This window comes from Populus nigra, chromosome 16 (genome assembly GCF_951802175.1).
Source record: "Populus nigra chromosome 16, ddPopNigr1.1, whole genome shotgun sequence".
Lineage (NCBI taxonomy): Eukaryota > Viridiplantae > Streptophyta > Magnoliopsida > Malpighiales > Salicaceae > Populus > Populus nigra.
Window position 1 is genome coordinate 2,302,676 of NC_084867.1, and position 17,781 is coordinate 2,320,456.

General features: G+C 33.4%; 2 protein-coding genes across 3 annotated transcripts; one reads left to right on the forward strand and one right to left on the reverse strand.

Annotated features, from left to right (window-relative positions):
• The first annotated feature begins 646 nt into the window (after positions 1 to 646).
• Positions 647 to 7,449, forward strand: LOC133675595 (transcription repressor KAN1-like). Its single transcript, XM_062097021.1, has 6 exons — positions 647 to 2,147; positions 2,325 to 2,401; positions 2,954 to 3,002; positions 3,398 to 3,554; positions 6,612 to 6,705; positions 6,833 to 7,449. Exons 1-6 carry the CDS (start codon positions 1,301 to 1,303, stop codon positions 6,938 to 6,940), a joined length of 1,332 nt encoding a protein of 443 aa, XP_061953005.1. The 5' UTR covers positions 647 to 1,300; the 3' UTR covers positions 6,941 to 7,449.
• A 5,464-nt stretch (positions 7,450 to 12,913) lies between these two features.
• Positions 12,914 to 17,410, reverse strand: LOC133675148 (annexin D5-like). Of its 2 annotated transcripts, none has more exons than XM_062096436.1 (6): positions 17,063 to 17,410; positions 14,799 to 14,920; positions 14,454 to 14,672; positions 13,760 to 13,975; positions 13,592 to 13,681; positions 12,914 to 13,328 (listed from the first exon to the last, which is right to left on the reverse strand). In XM_062096436.1, exons 1-6 carry the CDS (start codon positions 17,136 to 17,138, stop codon positions 13,125 to 13,127), a joined length of 927 nt encoding a protein of 308 aa, XP_061952420.1. In that variant the 5' UTR covers positions 17,139 to 17,410; the 3' UTR covers positions 12,914 to 13,124. The 2 variants fall into 2 exon arrangements, with proteins under 2 accessions (XP_061952420.1, XP_061952419.1); XM_062096435.1 differs by having other exon boundaries at positions 14,799 to 14,944; positions 17,063 to 17,408.
• Between the last annotated feature and the right edge of the window lie 371 nt (positions 17,411 to 17,781).

The window sequence follows — 17,781 nt, forward strand, 5'->3', positions numbered from 1 at the left end:
TTCAAAAGATATTTCCTTATTAATTCGTTGAACAGGTTTGAAGAATATCTGGATTGGAAGGCTTGGAAATCTATGATATGGATCGTACTCTATATTTTGTACAAACTATTAAACAGCCTGTATACCTTAATTTTGTTAATTTGGTATCAACAAGATCGGGTTTGGAATGAATTTGATCAATCAATTATTAAATGTGTTTTGCTAAGTTAATTTTTTATTCAATTTATTTAAAAACCTAGTTTAAATCCGACTTTAATTAGATATTGAATTTTTGAATTAATTAACCTTGAAGTTTAATATCTATCTTTATTTAGTAATTGGACAAAGACACCTATAGATGATATCTCTCTATCCCTTTATTCCCTTTACACTATGGAAAAAAAATAAAATGCTAGACTCTACAATCATATATCTTCTTGCTTTTTGACTAAGATTATCATTGAACCAAGACAAAAGACACATGATGTCTTGTTTAACTCCTAAGACTAGTTGGTCATTACATTATTGTCTTCTTCATTTTCCCTTTTTTACTTTTCTCTCATGTAATTAATAATAGATAGAGAGAGATCAGAGGCCCAATAGGGTGGGGGAAAAAAGAATTGAAGAATTTTTAGTACTCCATCCCCCCTTCCTTCTTTCCTCTCTATCTCTTTCATATGGTGTATATCTTAGACCGTTGTCTACGGGGAATTTTCATTTATAATATAATAGGGAAAAAAATGGGCAAAACCTTTACAGTTTTGCGTGTATATTTTGACTATGGGGAAAATGAGAGGTAATTAGCTTCTAGATATAGAGAAAGAGAGAGACATGATTTGTTGAAGTGTCATCTTCTTATATATACTCTCGAGGAAATAGGAAACAAAACCCCCAAATCCCTCTCCTTCTCTCAATATCCTTTCTCACAATTTTTTTCTTCCCTATCTACGCTTCTTGCATCACCACACATCTCTCTCTGGGAAGCATGTCTGTTTCTTGAAGAGGACAAAAGGATTTTCTATTTTCTTTTTTGCCTTTAGGCACCCTCTACATACCAAACTTTTTCTTTCTTTCTTTCTTTCTTGCTTGCCATACTTTGGTTATGTGAAGTTAATAAAAGGGTTCTTCTTTCTTTTTCCTAGCCATCTACACTTCTAACCTACTAAAGATTGCTTTTTTAGTAAGTTTGGAAAAGATCCCACTTCAAAAATCTACTCTATTCTTTGTGTTCTTGAATTTTGCGTTCTCTTTTTTAATTATTGAAGAACAAGAACAACAGCTAGCTAGCCTGCAACCATTAATTTCTAAGGGAATATTGAAAATGTCCCAGAAAGGAATTTTTGATAAACAGTCTCTGAATCTGATTCCAGACCTTTCACTGCACATAAGCCTTCCAAACAGTGCTCCTTCTTCAATTTGCACTGGCACAAACGATGGTGATTCGGCTTTTGATATTTGGCGCAAAGATGGTGGACTAACAAAATCACATAGTGATAGTTCTATAAGAGTTGGGTCTCAAATATCAGACACTGAACTTTCTCTTGCAAATCCAACAAGCACTGCTGCTTTGGAGGTAGAGAGTCCTTGGAGAATAAACTACGGTGGAAGAGGGACTGGCAGTCTTGAGGATCATCACCATGATCAAGCAAGGCAAAGAAATCTTCTTCTTCAACGTTCTAGTAATGGCCAAATGAGTCATTTAAACCATGGGATCTCAGTTCTTGATGTCACAGGATCGAAGCCTATAAAGGGGATTCCAGTTTACAATAGCTGGAATAGTTCAGGAGATCATAATATTGATCCTAGATTTAGCTTTAACCAAATACCTTATTCACCATCTTGCACCCCGTACTCTTCTTCAAATTCTTCAGCTGATCACCATAACTCCACTTTGCAAGCTTACAGAATGGGTACTTCTGCACCAAGATTCAATGGAATGTCAATGGAGTCACTGAGAGTTCCACAATACCATCAATACCATCAATATGGAGCTGCTGCAGGAGTAGGGGGTGGTGGTGCGGAGCTATATGGTAGTAGTGGCATGATTCGATCAAGATTTATGCCAAAGTTACATAGCAAGAGGAACATGAGAGCTCCAAGAATGCGTTGGACTAGCTCACTCCATTCTCGTTTTGTTCATGCTGTTGAGCTCCTTGGTGGCCATGAAAGTATGAGTCTTTTCTCCTTCTTAATTACCTAATCTCTCACTACATAATTGTTTTTGGTGCAAGAACAAGAATATAATAGTCTACACACTACTACTTGAGCTGAATAACTGGTTAATATCATGGACTTTGTTTTGCTCTAATCTCTGTAATAATTGGTTTCGTTAACCTTTCTTTTAGGGGCAACTCCAAAGTCAGTTCTAGAGCTCATGGATGTCAAAGATCTAACGCTTGCTCATGTTAAAAGTCATTTACAGGTCTGGCATGGAAAACCCAGTACTCTTTTCCTTTCTCCTCCTCCTCCTCCTCCTTCTTCTTCCATCCTTGACAGGAAACCAAAAGACTTCTTCAATATCTGATTGTTTATTAGACGGGAGTCCTTCCCCTTGTCCCCGTGAGAGACCTGTGCCTTGGGTAGTGAAGGAGACTTTGGCTGAGACTATCTAACAGGCACGAGAGCCGATGAGGACAGTGAGTGAGTGAATGAATGAACAGCTGAGTCTGCTGTTTTCTGATACAGGACAACTTCTACTTTTTGAGAGAGAGAAAGAAGAGAAAAAAAGTAGCCATCATTTCTCAATAATACAAAGCAATTACTGACCTTACCAAACAACAACCTCGTGGTGAATAAACAAACCATGTAAAATCTAGAAAGAGAAGCATCTGATTTGATTTTTTTGACTGGGATTTTTCTTCTTCTTTTTAATTACTCAAATATTATATTAATTGTATGTAATATAGTACTGCTATAGGAGGATAGGTCTACCTTGTTTTCTATTCATTTTCTTTGTCCCCTTTTGCCTATGCAGATGTACAGAACTGTTAAAAGCACTGACTGCAGACCTACAGCTTCCTCAGGTAATTCGTCTAGCTTTTCTTCAGTTTTAACATAAACTAATTATCTATTAATTTCCCTACTCTAGGGTCTCCCATCTTACTTAAAAGGAAGCGTTGGGTCAGCGGGGATTGTAATAATTAAATATATTAAAATAATATTTTTTATTTTTATATTAGTATATTAAAAACTTTTAAAATACTACAATAAATTAATTTAAAAAAAAATTAAAATTTACCTGCACATTCCCATTTGCCTTGTATTAATGAACCTGCATAACCATATGTTACAAATACTACACTGTGTTTGTACCTTCACTTAATCAATTACTCATAAAAGATTCACGGCAACTTTTTTCAAAGATCATATGATCTGATACACTTGGCTGCTGACTTAAATCTTATTGATTGTCTGCTAGATGGATCTGGTGATGAAGATTTCGTTTCTGGAACAGCTTGCATTACCCAAAATGGTAACTATTTACTCAACCAGAAAGGAGGTTCAAAGGTGCTTAATTTGCAGCATGATAATGGCTGCCCTAATTCTCCGACTACTCTATGGAGCAACTCTTCTAGGTAATACCCATAAAGCCACAATCTATCTCCCTCTCTCTCCCTCTCCCTCTCCCTCTCTCACTCTCACGCTTCTAGATAATGGCTGCATTAATTGATGTTTCTGAAGTTTGTATTCTAAAGACTAAAGAGTGCAGTGCTTTTCTCTTTTATGACTTCAACTTTAAAGCTGGTTTTTTTTTTTACCTTTTCATGCATGGGTGATTTTAGCTTATATAGGCAATCCAAACCCACGTCGTCCTACTTCTAACTTTTCCCTCAATCTAAAAGGAGCTGCCATCTTTCTTACAGCTTTTGCTTTTCATTTACTAGCATTTTCTTCTTCTTCTTTTTTGTTTTTCTTTTTCTGTGTGTGTGCATGTATGTATGTATGCATGAATGCATGTATGCACCTTCTCACGGGTCATGAAAAAAGCATAGTAATTAAAAACTGAAAACAAGTGATGATAAACTAGATAAATTAAGCAAGGCATGAGGAAATAACTTTTAACTTTTTCATATTTCCTTAAATTTATTTGATATAAATTAACATGATTAATTAATGAAAACCATGGTGACATTTACAGTAACATTAAGGTTTTCAGTTACCTTCCGTTTTTAGTTAGCTTTTTGATTAGGAGGCCTTAATTTAACTAAACCCTTTTGTTAACCCAATTTTGTGTGAAGTCATAAGTGAATGTATAGGTACTTTAATTACTGTTTTAGGAGTTAATTAAAGGAGATCATCTCCTTCACACACACACACATATGTGTGTGTGGAGATTATTATTTTGAACACCTTTAAAAATTAAATTAATTTTTCTATATAAAAAAAATACATAAATTGCGCCTACACACCTCTCAGTGAAAAACCACATTTTGTAAATATAGTTTTTAGATTTAGACCCTCTTATGTGAACATGATCGGTCTATGTTCGAAATTTTACCATTGGTTTTGAATTTAATGATCTAGAATAAGTGAGAAAAATAAAATATTCAGGAGTTAATTTTCTTTCATTTTTATCATACATTAAATCATGATCATTTAATTTGAATTCAATTATTTATATTTAATGAACATGATAATTATATTCCTTTAAGAAATGGCTTAATTTTACAAGTACATGAAATTCATAGCAAATTCATACTATATTATATAGTATGATATTATTTTTTTAATGAATGAAGCCAAAGCTACAACAACAAAAAATATACCAATGTAATCAAGCAAAAGTTGTGATTGTAATCTCAAAATGTATTAAAACATAGTGAAAAAATGAGAATGATCATATGCATGATAAGCCCTTTTTTGACATGATGGTCAATAAAAGATTCCCATTGTCTTAGAGAATTTTACAGTCATTCAAGATGCCCATTTTCTGCCATTTTTGCTAGTTGTAGTTGCCTTCCTAGGGTTTCTTTTTATTTTGTGCACTTCAGGACTGAAAAGTTTCTATACCTTTGTGGTAGCATAAAACACCCTCATTTCATTTGCTAGGGTAGCTAATTTTCTAGCTCATTTCCACTAACATTTGTCCCCATGAGCGCAATTTAACTTTATTAGATATTGTTTCGTGTTCTTATCATGTTTTTTTTAATTTAATTTTTTTAAATTAATTTTTTAGTATTTTTGAATTGTTTTAATATGCTAATGTTAAAAATAAATTTTTAAAAAATAAAAAAATATTATTATAATATATATTCAAGTAAAAAATATTTTAAATAACAATCTCGATTACATCTTCAACCACTACCTACCTTACTCTGGATAGAAAGATTAGTCCTGGGAATCATGGCAATCCTGTATGCCCTAGCTAGCATTGTACTATGTGAAATAATGGTAGAGCTTCCTACAAGCATTTTACTTGTAACTAAATAGTGGCTTGTGAGTCATCACTTTATTACTTTATTAAGCACTAATTCTAGCAGATTATGTGATATAAAATCACATTATCATGGTTTGAAAAAAAAGAAAAGAAAGAATTCTCTAATTAAATAATCGCGACATCAGATAGTAACTTTTCCTTTTCAATAATAAAAAAAGTGAGTATTGTAGTAAAAGTCTTAGATTCGTAGCAGTACTATATATGTTAAAAGGGTATTGGAGAACATCTATTAGAGCTATAATATCCAGTTTTTATGCATAAGCCAACAGTATTAACACCTTAGATGGGCATATTAATAACTAAATTAAGGTTTTATTTCTTCACAAGATGTGTTGGAAAGGGAGGAATATCTTATGGTCCGCCATGTTTCCGTCACAAATTATTGGAACCAAGTGAAACTAGTGTTTGTGCGCGTGTGTGTAGGCAAAGACTTTTTGTTAAGTTCTTTTATTCATAAAACATCAATCATTTTGAAACATTAGAGAGCAACGTTTGAAGAGTAAAGAAATGGTGGTGAGGTCTGTCACGGACAGGTTTTGAACTGTTCAAAAATCTAATTATTTTGTTGTTTAGTGGTTGCTTGTGGAATCGAGGCGGCAATTAAGGTCTCAGTGACACCATTAATTTGACCATCTTTCTTGATATAGCTACTAGGTCGATTGCATCCTTTAGCAACTGAATGCTTTCCTTTGGGATTTCTGTTGATTAGCTTGATAGCACATCTTCAGACTCCACTGGTGTGGATGTAGGTATCAGCAATGGTGTCATCTTTTTCAGAGAGAAGAGAAGCTGAGTCCCCAGTATTTTTTCTTATGCCAGACTCTCTTCTCCCCCTGTTTTCAATCTCTTCGCCTGTTCGTTTCTTCTGTTCTTTCTCCTTTCTTTTTCTGCTCTAACTTTTGTCTCCTAGGCTATTCTCTTTTTAGCCATAATCCTAACATACTCTCGACTATTATCTAAAAAAAACTGCTTCTTCTAAGGTTGGTTTGAGCAAGGTGACCTATAATTACCTAGAAAATTGATCAAGGAAATTTTTTCTTCATTTGACTAGCTTCATGCATGGTTCAATCAATGAAATGTCAATAGTATTGGCCTAGGAAAGTATATTACTGTTTACCATTTTCTTTTCCATCAGAAAATTACAAGCAGGTCAATGGTTTTATAGTAAATGATTAGTATTTCTTAATTGTTACAGCAAAGGAGGATGGATGCGTAGCAGTTCAAGAGATCTAGATGGGGTTAGGGTAGAAACCCTACCATCTCAACAAGCATCAGGAAACAAATTTGAAGTGAGTAACTAACTAGACTTAGTAATTATTAGACAAATATACTAATCAACAAGCATCTCCATAATTATAACTCTATTGACTATCATATTTATGCAATTATTTTCCACAAATAATTAATAATTTGCAGATAATTGCTGAATCAAGAAGCTTTCCAGGATACAACCAAGAACTCAAGAATCCAATCTTGGAGTTTTCCTTGGGAAGACCAGACGGGCAAAACAAAGAACATGACTGATTTAAGATAGAGTTGTGCTTAGATAACCATGGAACTTTCATGCATGGTATTTAGATTTCCCTTTTTCTCAACCGAAAAATAAAAAGAAAAACAAAAAAAAATCCATAGATAATATAAATTAATACAGGGTTTTGAAGGGGAGAAGAAGAAAGTCTTGGCTCTGTCAGTTCAATGCATGTCTGTCTGTGTGTCTGTATATTCTTTTTTGGGCCATTGTTGGACTATGTTTACGAGGTGATGTTAGTCGTTACATGGTGCAATCAATGAAGCAAAAAGTAGAAGAAAAGAAGGAATCGGTTTTTAATGGTGCATGATAAATATTCTCTCTTTTTTACTCCTTTTCTTACAACACCCTTTTCTATTGTCTCTTTAGTGGGGTCATTACAGAATTAGAGTGTGAAAGCATGACTTTCATTACCATCTCTTAGTTTAGCTTTGATTGAAGTTAGATGTGCTTGTCAAGAAAAGTTGATATATAAAGCAATAAGGCACTAATTGTTGTAAAGTCATGGAGAAAAGGTTGGATTTTTTTGTTTTTACTTTTTTCAGGAATATTAAGAGCGAATAAAATTTAGATATTGGCTCTAATTGCGCTTTACTAACACATAATTACTTCTTGCATGTATGATTCCACATTTAATTTGTCCTTATTTTTTCACCATTATATAAAATGGGGTGTTGGGATTGTGGGTTGCATTGTGTCCCACTAGTTGATCTTACTTTAGTCAATTCTAAATGCTTCAAATCTAGTTAATAGATTTGATGAAATGTCATCATCAAGTAATCATACTATTATTATGTTTTTTTTTTTTAAATTCAATTTCGGTATTGCTTTTTTATTTTATGTTTAATTCAATTTTAGAAAACATAAAATAAAAGTTTAATATGTATATATATGCTAACAATTTGGGACATTAGAAAAATGATAAAATTTAGAATAGTAGTGAAAATCTTGAAAAACAGCTATTAACAACAGAAAAAATGAAAAAAAAAAAAGTTTCTTCCCCTTGACATGGAGCACTAAAAAGGACATGTTGGATTGGACTAGTATAGATCCATCAGAAATTTATTGGATTGTGTCATTTGGCAAATGAACCAAGATAGCCTAGCTAGGTGTTGCAAAATCATAGTTATTATCCCAGTTCAACTAGGTGAGTTAGCTCAATGACACGACAATTTGAATCCTAACCTAAATGGGTTTCATTTTCTATCGTTTCTTACATTGATTCGGCCAAACTCGGATGCCTCGAATTACAACTAGCTTTTAGCTTGCTCGATTAGTGATTACTCTAAAACACAGGCATCTTTACACAAACTCAGCTTCTTGAAATCCTCCTTCTTCCCCCATTTCTTTATTTTCTTTTAAAATATCTACCATTGTCATTAATATTGATCTTTTTTTTGTTTTGGGTGTGAATCACCAAGAAAACAAAAGAAAAAGTGGTTAATCAGCCACAATGCGACCACAAAAAAATATTAATGTTGATATCAAGAGTTTATTTTATATATTGATATCAAGAGTTTATTTTGCAAAGTAGAGTTTCATGAAGATAGTCTGAAACTTTTATCTTATAGTTATAGAAATAAGTAAATCAAATTCTAATAATATTTTTTATTCAATTTAATTTTGATTTTCTTACTGGTTGGAGGGTGTGTTGGAGTTAAAAATTGCTTGACTTGGGTTACTAGAATATTATTTTTTGTTTCCATATGAAAACAAGTTGACAACTTGATTTTTTAGATAAAAAAAAACTCTAAACAAAATATCTAGCAACTTAATAAGGCTATATATATATACACTAAAAATGATCAGTGTTGCATTATTTATCCTTTTATTGTTCACCCAAGCACAAATCCTTATAGATTAGAGCAGTGTAATGATGTGATTGTCCTTACCAAAGAAACTTATTAAGCATACAGTTGGGGGTAGGATTGTCTTTTTCATGAGATCCATTTGACATTGAAAGAATGATTGAGGATAAAATGATTCGTTTAGGTTTTTTTGGTTGCAGTATAGATACTAATTTGCTCTATAGGACATAATTTTAATCTTTGGGTTGGGGTTTCTTTTGTTTTTTCAAAAAAAAAATAGTGAAGATACAACCATGCTCCTAGAGGGGAATATACATGTGTTGAGTGGCTTCTCCATCTTTTCTTTTTATTGAAACAGTTCGAATATGAAATTACCCTTGGATTTCAACAAAAAAAAAGGTTGCATGTAGGGGTATTTTCGTTGCTTCCATATGAAATTACCCTTAGATTTCAACAAAAACAAAATTACATGTAGGGGTGTTTTCATTGTTTACATATGTTTGTCAGGCCTTGGCGCCTAGGTCTGGCATGTTTGTCAAGTCCTAGCGTCTGGGTCTGACATGGTTGACAGGCCCAAGCACCCACACACGGGTTTGCCATGGTTGATAACCCCAAGCATGGGTCTGACATGGTTGTCAACCTAGGTGTGCTTAAGCTCTAGATTGAAAGGAAAGATGAAGATTAAAAAAGAGAGCTTAAAATCAAGCAGAAAAATATGAAAAACTAAGGTGAGGAAGAACCTATGAATTTAGAAAAATATGTCCTAAAAACTCTTTTTCCATGTTCTTTTTATAGTGGATTTTGAAACTAAAATCAATATAGAATTAATTCTAATAATTACCACGATGAAATCCCTTTATTATCAACCTTAATTATTGGCTATAAAAATAGAATTAAAGCCAAACGTTTTTGCTTTAAATCAGACTTTTCTTTAATTGATTTTTTTTTTGAGGTTCACAAAGAAAAAGATTAACTTATTAATTTTTATTCATGGGATGAACAAACTAATTGGAATCTTATTACATTTTTATTCATGGGATGAACAAATTAATAGGCCAACAAAAAATAGTCCACACCAAGCCCAGGCCAAACTCCAAGCATGAGCCACACATACATTTGACTTAAGTCCAGTGTCTATTGAGGAGAAATATATGAAAAATAAAGGTGAAGAAGAGTCTAAAAATCTGAAGAGGCCAATCCTAAAAACTCTTTCTTCAAATCCTTTTTATGTATTTTGAAACCAAAATTAATATAAAATTAATTTTGATAATTGTCAGAATAAATTTTATTCATTATCAACCTTAATCATCCACTATAAAATAGTATTAAAATTGATAATTTTGGCTTTAAATCTAATATTTTTTTTAACCAGAAAAATCAATCTTCCCATCATATAAACAACACAAAAACCTTGTTTTTTTTTCTTATAAGATAAAGTTTTTGGGTTTCACAGAAACATGTTAATTGAGAATTTTTTTATATTAATTTTCGCATTCACACTTTTAATTTGTTTTAAATTTGTTTTAAACATGTTAATTTTTAATATTAAAAGCTTTTGTTGACTAATAAATTCCAATAAAATCTTAATATTGGACCCACTTTTAAAATAAAATCTCCAACAGCTTTTGCATGATAGCAAAAGAACAACACATGTTCCACAGTTTCTCTATCTAAATTTGAGATGGTTATTTCGTGAGACCTCTGATTTGCTAGGCCCTTCACGTAACATTGTTCCATTAGGGAAACAAATCCCTTTCAGCACCTGTCCTATAAACCAAGAATCCCGCGGCCCTGTCTTGCCAAGAGTTTCAAATTAAGGTAGTGTTTTTTTTTTAATTATTATTTTTTAAAATAATTATTATTTTAAAATATATTAAAATAATATATTTTTATTTTTTAAAATTTATTTTTGATATCAGTATATCAAAACAATTTAAAAACATATAAAAAAATAATATAATTTTTTTAAAAAAACACACTATTAGACAACAAAAACAAACACTATCTAAATCCGCCTACGTCTCTGCATATGCCAGGAGGGAACTAAGAAAGTATAGAGCAACTAATCAGACTTTGAGTTTGCTTCTCAATAATTACAAGTTTGAGTCTTCTTGAAGCTACTGAAAACTTATATGGTTATTAATTTTAGAGTCTGTGGAATTAGTCGAGAAATACGCAAGCTAGCCCGGACATCCATGTTAATAGAAAAAAATATAAAACTTTCTAGTCCCCATTTTTTTTTCTCTATTTTCATTTTTCTCTTTTTTTCTTCTTATTGATAAACAAAGTCTTGAAGAAGTGAGGAAGCAGAAACAAAAGAAGTTTCAATGAGGTTCCATTCCAATGGATCACAGGTGTCAACAAATGCATCATCCTATCAATAAACGGTGGGCCACCTTCAATTATGCCCTCCGATCTCCAATCATTCTTCAGCTATCTTGTCTTGTTATATACATGAGATTGATTTTCTTTTTCCTTTTTAAGTTATAAAACCTCTCGACAATAATATATATCTTTTGATCAGTTTATCTATTATCTATTAATTAAGATTATTTATTAAAAAATAACTTTAAAAACGTGACTTATGAAATTTTATATAAAATAATAAAAATATTCAATTTCTTCTATGTTACATATTTCAATATAATTAGATTATAATGAAATAAATAATTCAAGATAACAATCTTAGTTCTTTTATACAGTGTATTAATAATATATCAAATTATTATTAGTTGTATTGCTTATTAATATAATTAACATTTTTGGTCTCTTTAGTATAATTTTGCTCAGTTTAATAAGTTAACTCAGAATTCGGTAAGTTTAAAATTAGAACTAAATTTGAGTTTAAGAAAAAATAGAATGATCTAATAAAAAATCCAAGTTGATTTAATGACTTGGTTGATCCGACAATATCCCATTAAAAATTCAATTATCACCTATTAACTATTTATTTTTTAACAAAAATAATATTATTTTATTTAAAAATAATAATAAAGTTCAATCCAGAATAACCCGTCAAAACCAATACCCTTATTGGTCACGTGTACATGTTACTATGCTATAAACAAACATACAAAAATGAATAATGGTCTTGTAAGAGACTGGTTATTCCACTCACTTCCATCCTCTTCTGATCCATACGTCCTTACTTCCCTTTTCTTCTTGTTGGGTAAGTTTCCAGTCCACAACATTTTTGGAGGTTACCTCCAAATAAAGAAATTATACAGCCCACGAGATATTTCGTATTTTCTCCTCCATGTTTTTTTTTATATTTCTGTTTCTCCTCTCACTCTGGAAGGCACTTCTATCCATATATAAAGAAAGTAGAGTTATAATAAGAAGTTCATAGAGGCTAGAAGAGAGGGGAGGGGGATGGCTGACGGAGAGGTGGTGGAGAGAGCTGAGTGTGGGTGCTGTGGTATGTTGGAAGAGTGCACAATGGGATACAAAGGTTGGGTGCAGGAGAGGTTTGGTGGGGTGTGGGTGTGTAGTCTTTGTGAGGAAGCAATCAAGGATGAGCAAGCAAGGTTAGGAGTAGGAGTAGAAGTTGCTTTGAGGATTCATGCCACATTCAGGGAGACTGCAAATGCAGGTCCTCCCATTCACATAGCTCAATCCATTCTCCAACTCATCAAGAAGATCATGTCCTCCACTTCTTCTTCACCCAACTAAGGTGCCTTGGCCATGATGCTTGCTAACTTTGATGGTGCTAGTAAGAAGGCTGAAGGGACAGTTGACGGATAAGCTTGATATTCTCACATGTAAATTAGCTCAGCTTTATGTTCCTTCCTGACTTGTATGATTGTGTCTCGGTTATTTGATAGGTCCTTGCTTGTATCTGTAAGATTCAAGGTTTTGCTTCGCATTACTTGAATTTGCCAGAAGCCAAAACAGTAAGAGCCTAAAGTCTACTAGATGTTGAAAGAATTCAAGATGCGAACGGGGCACAAAATTTAAGAAAATTAGAATGATTGAAACCAAATTGTTCTGAGCATTGTCCAGGGTTGTCCCAGGCACCTCATCCATGCTTGTATGTTACAGATAAGGGCACATAGCTGGCCTAGTTCGGTGGCCAAGTCCATCCTCACATTAAATTCTTGGGACAATTATCAAAGTAGATTATCACCCGCCAAACTCAACATTGCAAAGTAAGAAGCCTGATTAGATACGCTAATTAATCCATTCAAACATATATATCCAATAATACTTCTTCACAAATAGTGTTTCAACTTAATATTTACTCAATTCTAAGAAGTCAGCAAAGTGCTTAGAGTTGCATGCAATATCTCGATCCTTTGAACACCCACCAATCATGTCCATAGAAAATGCATTTACATGATTTTGCCTTTGTACATGCACCAGTCATCTTCAGTTAATGGCTGGGCCCCAAAAGAGCTAGAAGGAAAGCCCGATAATGGCCTGAAGTTTCTGAGTGAACTGCGTCATTCAATGTCTTCTTGTACTTCTTCAGATATTCAGCTTTTATATAATGCATGTCAATCTCTGTCCTTGTCACAATTACCCTTATAAGTGCAGTGTCATTGGTTCCCATGCCTTTCATCGCCTTGTGCAGCACCTGTAAAGTTTTTGTGAAATGATAGGATTTATCAACATAAGGAGTGTACCACGTTTATGTAACAAACTAGATTCCTATAATCTACACTTAGTTATTAGTTCACCACATCATACAAACACATTCAGTGACACCATGCTACTTAATATGCCTTCAAAACATGATTTGCCTGGATCCCTGACTTCATTTCATAAGAAAATGTTTTCACTGTAACCAGATGAAGCAGAGAGAGCCAAGTCGAAGATGTTAAGAATGTAGAAGAATACCTTGGCAAAGTACTTTGCTGGATTCTCTGAGCATAGTAAAATTGTCTTCAAAGCATGCTCAAAATGTCCTGATGTTTCCTTCTTTATAACCTGGAATTGTTACAAATAAATTTGCCTCACAGAATAACCACAGACAAGAGAGAGAAAAGAGAACTTTAATAAATTTACCTTTTTCAAAGAGTTTCCATACATGTCATGGTAGGCAGAATCAACTGCAGCCAAATGTGCTGCACTTCGTTCACTGAATATGTGGATGAAAGTCTTCTCATCAGTTCCCCATTTTTTCTCACCTGCTTTATAAAGAGCCTTTGCATCCTTCACAACCATCTCTCTATCAACTTCCCGACCTTCGTACCGAGGCATACTTACATATGCTAGCAGGAGCTAAATCAAGTATATTATAATAATACATCAGGAACTTGTGCTTCCTTTAATAAATATTAAATGAAAATGCTGACAAATGAACTTGGATGAAGAAAAAGAAAAGGTGGTGAACAGGGAAGGTCATGATAGGAAAATTAATAGCATAAAAATAGAGTGAACAGAATTCTAAAATAAGGGCTAATGTTGCTTCAACAAAAATCCCAATTATTGCAATTAACCTCCTACTGTGACAGCAGAATGAAATCTAATGGTGGGTCGGTCCAACTAAACTTTTAGGCAGCAGCCACGCTATTCCAAATCTTATAAAGGCGAGCAGCAACAGATTGTTCAGCAACAAACATCTGTTTTTGAAATTCCATGCTGGTGTTTTTTTATATATATATAGTCATCTAACAAAATCTTACATCATGACAATAGACAAATGCTAAATTGGTGAACAGAATGAGACCGCAATTAAAGAGAAAATGAGATAGTTTACCTTTTTATGATCTCCAGATGGGCATGATTCAATGTCGCGCTCAAGGTGAATTCCAAACTTGGCATGGTAATGTTGTTTAAAAACTTGTATCTGGGATGGCGTGCGAGAGCAGATCACTTCAGTTGCAGCTTCCAGATTCATTGTGTTCATCATCAGTGCCTGCCTGACAATTATAGCATCACGTCCAGGTAGATCATGCATCCAAGACAAAACTGCTCTCTGAAATGCAAAAGGAACAAATATTAGATCAAAATATGCAGGAACAGAAAGTTCTTATTTGAATTATGAAGATCCAAAAGTATTTAAAGCTTTGCAAACCATGGGTGAGTAGATATAATACTATACCTCTAAATTGCCTGTAAGCTCTGAAGACAAGCGCTTAAAAAGATCCTCAGAGTACAATGTTCTGTACTCGTGTTGGATGAGGGAACGCTGTGCTGCATCTCGATGAGCCAGAATATTGATTACTGCAGATGTATCAGTTCCCAGTCCTATTATAAACAGAACACAACAAATTCAAAACAGGAGATCATACATTTGAATTTTTTTTTTATTGTCCAATCAAATGACAATCATGTTTCGCATTTTTTTCATAACGCTTCAGCAAATTTGGTTTATCTGTGATAGTCAACTTCTATGAGCAAAACAGATGTTGCCTCGACTAACTGAAGATCTTTTAGCAAGGTGAATATCTAATTTTCCTAGAGTCCATATGCTAAGACTAGCCACAATTTTTACAAACTCGTTATTCATGAAGGTTAACTGGTGTCTGTGACAACAAGACATTGCCTGAATTATGAAAGTTAAAACAAGGGGCAAAAGCAAAATCAATCGCTGTTTGAAAGATAGGTAAAAGTAGGTTATTTGACGTCAGAGGCGGAGCAAGAAGAAAAAAGTAGGGGGGGCCAAATTAAAAGAAATATTTTAAAAAGAGTAAAATTTTAATTATTTTATAAAAGGAGAGGCTGGGAAAAATTTCCTTGCAGGGCTCGGGCCCCTGCCAGCCTCCCCCCGCCTCCGCCACTGTTTGACGTAGTATGGAGAGGAAACCTTAAGTTTCGATACACATTGCAGAATTTCACCAAAAGTTCCCTTTAGCTCATGTTCACAACCTATTATACAAGAGAGCTCCTTTGTCACTAAGACAATTTAGCTATTAAGCAAAGGTGACTACCTAGTTATCAAGCAAAAACAAACATAAAATAATCTAAACCAACGCTTCATCTCTTTAGTCATTAAGCAAAATAAATGTAACGTAATATTAGCAAGCTCCTGCATCATTATTATTTCCCAAAAATGATGTGGTTTTTCAATGACACATAATGGAAGTTCAAAATAGGAAAGAACAATACATGGCAATTTAACTATAAACAACAATAAAAGCATAGAACATGAGATGATTTAACAAGATTTAGTTAAGGAAACCTTATATGCCTATAGCCCTTCATTTCTAACATTCATGGTTATATTCTAACCTGCTGAGCGACATGTACCACTTTCCTAAATTCTGTGTTTTATTCATTGAAGAGCGCCCTACCACCACTTGATTAGTAAGGGAAAAGCCCTTTACACACACACACACACACACACACACACACACACAAAATCAAATGCCTTGTCCTCAAAATGATGAGAAAGATAATATTGTCATACTATTCTTTTCCTATCTGTTTCATCATTCTATATGGATATACTTGTAAAACGTATCACCTACTTGTGAGGACACCAGACCCACACCGCAGATTACAAAAGTTAATGGACAAAGACGACGTAGGATGACCCGGCCTGTCACTATTTTGTTGGGAGACTGGGCTCATTTGGACCTATTTCATTGTTTTATTTTTGAGTTATTTATGGTAGACAATTTTAACTGATGGGTTAAGCCTAATAGTTGGATGTTTTAGGGTTATATTATTTATATGTTTCTCTTTCAGTTTTTGAGACAGTTTTTGAGACAGTTTTTGATGATGAAATAAAAATGACAAACTTTTCCCTTCCTGAATTCACTTTTTCTTCCTGGCTTTTCCCGTTCTTTGCTTGTAATTCTTAATTTCTTTCTTTAAAGCCTATTTCTTTCTTACTTTAATTATTTTTATTCATTGTTCCACATCACCTACACTTGAATTAAGGTAAGTATAAGCAATTTAGCATATAGTCTTTCCAGGCTTCCCTGTTGGAATGTTTACTTCATGTGCGAAAAAGAAAAAAAGACAAAAACCCTATCCTCTTGTATTAGTTGGTGGCATATCAGGCAAGTAAGATTCAAAGGAAAATAAAGGAACAGCTCAGGTCAAATAGAGAAGTTCTTTGTTTTAACATGTAAGATTTGTCATGAAGTGGGAAAGCCCACCAAGCATCATAAAGGTTAACTATTTACGTAACAAGTATCAATTATTGCTCTTCCAACATGACCCAACTAAATTTTTTTTTTTCTGTATATATATGTAAAGGGTTAAATAAAGATGCCAAATTTCTCTAAAATTTTCAAACTTTAACTGATGTCAAGATCAAATAATGAAAGAAACAATAAAAGGAGCATAAACCCACCAAAACCCATCAACAAAACAACCAAAAGAAGAGATTATTGACACAGATAAGGAGATTAGTACCTTTAAAGGCTCGGAAGAGTTGCATAGCATCATCTCTAGGGGATGAAAGCACAGGAGGAACACTTAAAGTTGCCATCTTTTTCCTTAAAAAAGGATCACAATCCTTATTTCTCTTCTCTGTATCTCCTCCCCCTTTCTCCTCAGGGGTTGAAATCGAAAATAGACTGAGCAGTTGTGATGTAGTTGAAGTGGGATTAGGTTATTAATTGCAACTGACCAGTTATGTTGTGTTTGAAAAATCTCTCTCCTCCCTCCTTTTCGCTGAGCTACAACTCTATCCATAATGTTTTTTTGACAGTGGAATATGTCTTGAAGGGTTTGGCTCCTCTACAAGCCAAACACGCATGCTCACATGTGAAATAATTCATAAGATTTGAACTAGACTATAATAAATTTATAAGGAGGACTTAAAAGAGATGGAGTTAACTATAGTTTATAAAAAATAATTAATTAATTCCCATAGTATTATAAATACATAGAGGTCTTTTGATTAGAGTTGATTTAGTAATATTTTTAATTAAAAAAATGTCTTATTTCCCAATTAAAATCTCTTGTCTTGCCCACTTCTCCTTTATTTATTCAACGCTTAAAAAAAAAATCAAAGAGAGCGTGAAATTGATGGAGGGATTAAGTTATAAACAAACTTGAGAATATAGAGAGTAAATATATAGTTTATAAAATCGTGAGCACTAATTAATTAGCTTCCTTATGCTACAAAG

Coding starts and splice junctions, on each gene's coding strand:
- LOC133675595 (XM_062097021.1), top strand. CDS start 1,301: ATGTCCCAGAAAGGAATTTTTGATAAACAGTCTCTGAATCTGATTCCA. Junction 2,402..2,953: donor ATGTTAAAAGTCATTTACAG/GTCTGGCATGGA, acceptor TTGCCTATGCAG/ATGTACAGAACTGTTAAAAG. Junction 3,555..6,611: donor CTATGGAGCAACTCTTCTAG/GTAATACCCATA, acceptor TAATTGTTACAG/CAAAGGAGGATGGATGCGTA.
- LOC133675148 (XM_062096435.1), bottom strand. CDS start 17,138: ATGGCAACTTTAAGTGTTCCTCCTGTGCTTTCATCCCCTAGAGATGAT. Junction 13,682..13,759: donor ATGGAAACTCTTTGAAAAAG/GTAAATTTATTA, acceptor TAACAATTCCAG/GTTATAAAGAAGGAAACATC. Junction 13,329..13,591: donor CAGCAAAGTACTTTGCCAAG/GTATTCTTCTAC, acceptor AAAACTTTACAG/GTGCTGCACAAGGCGATGAA.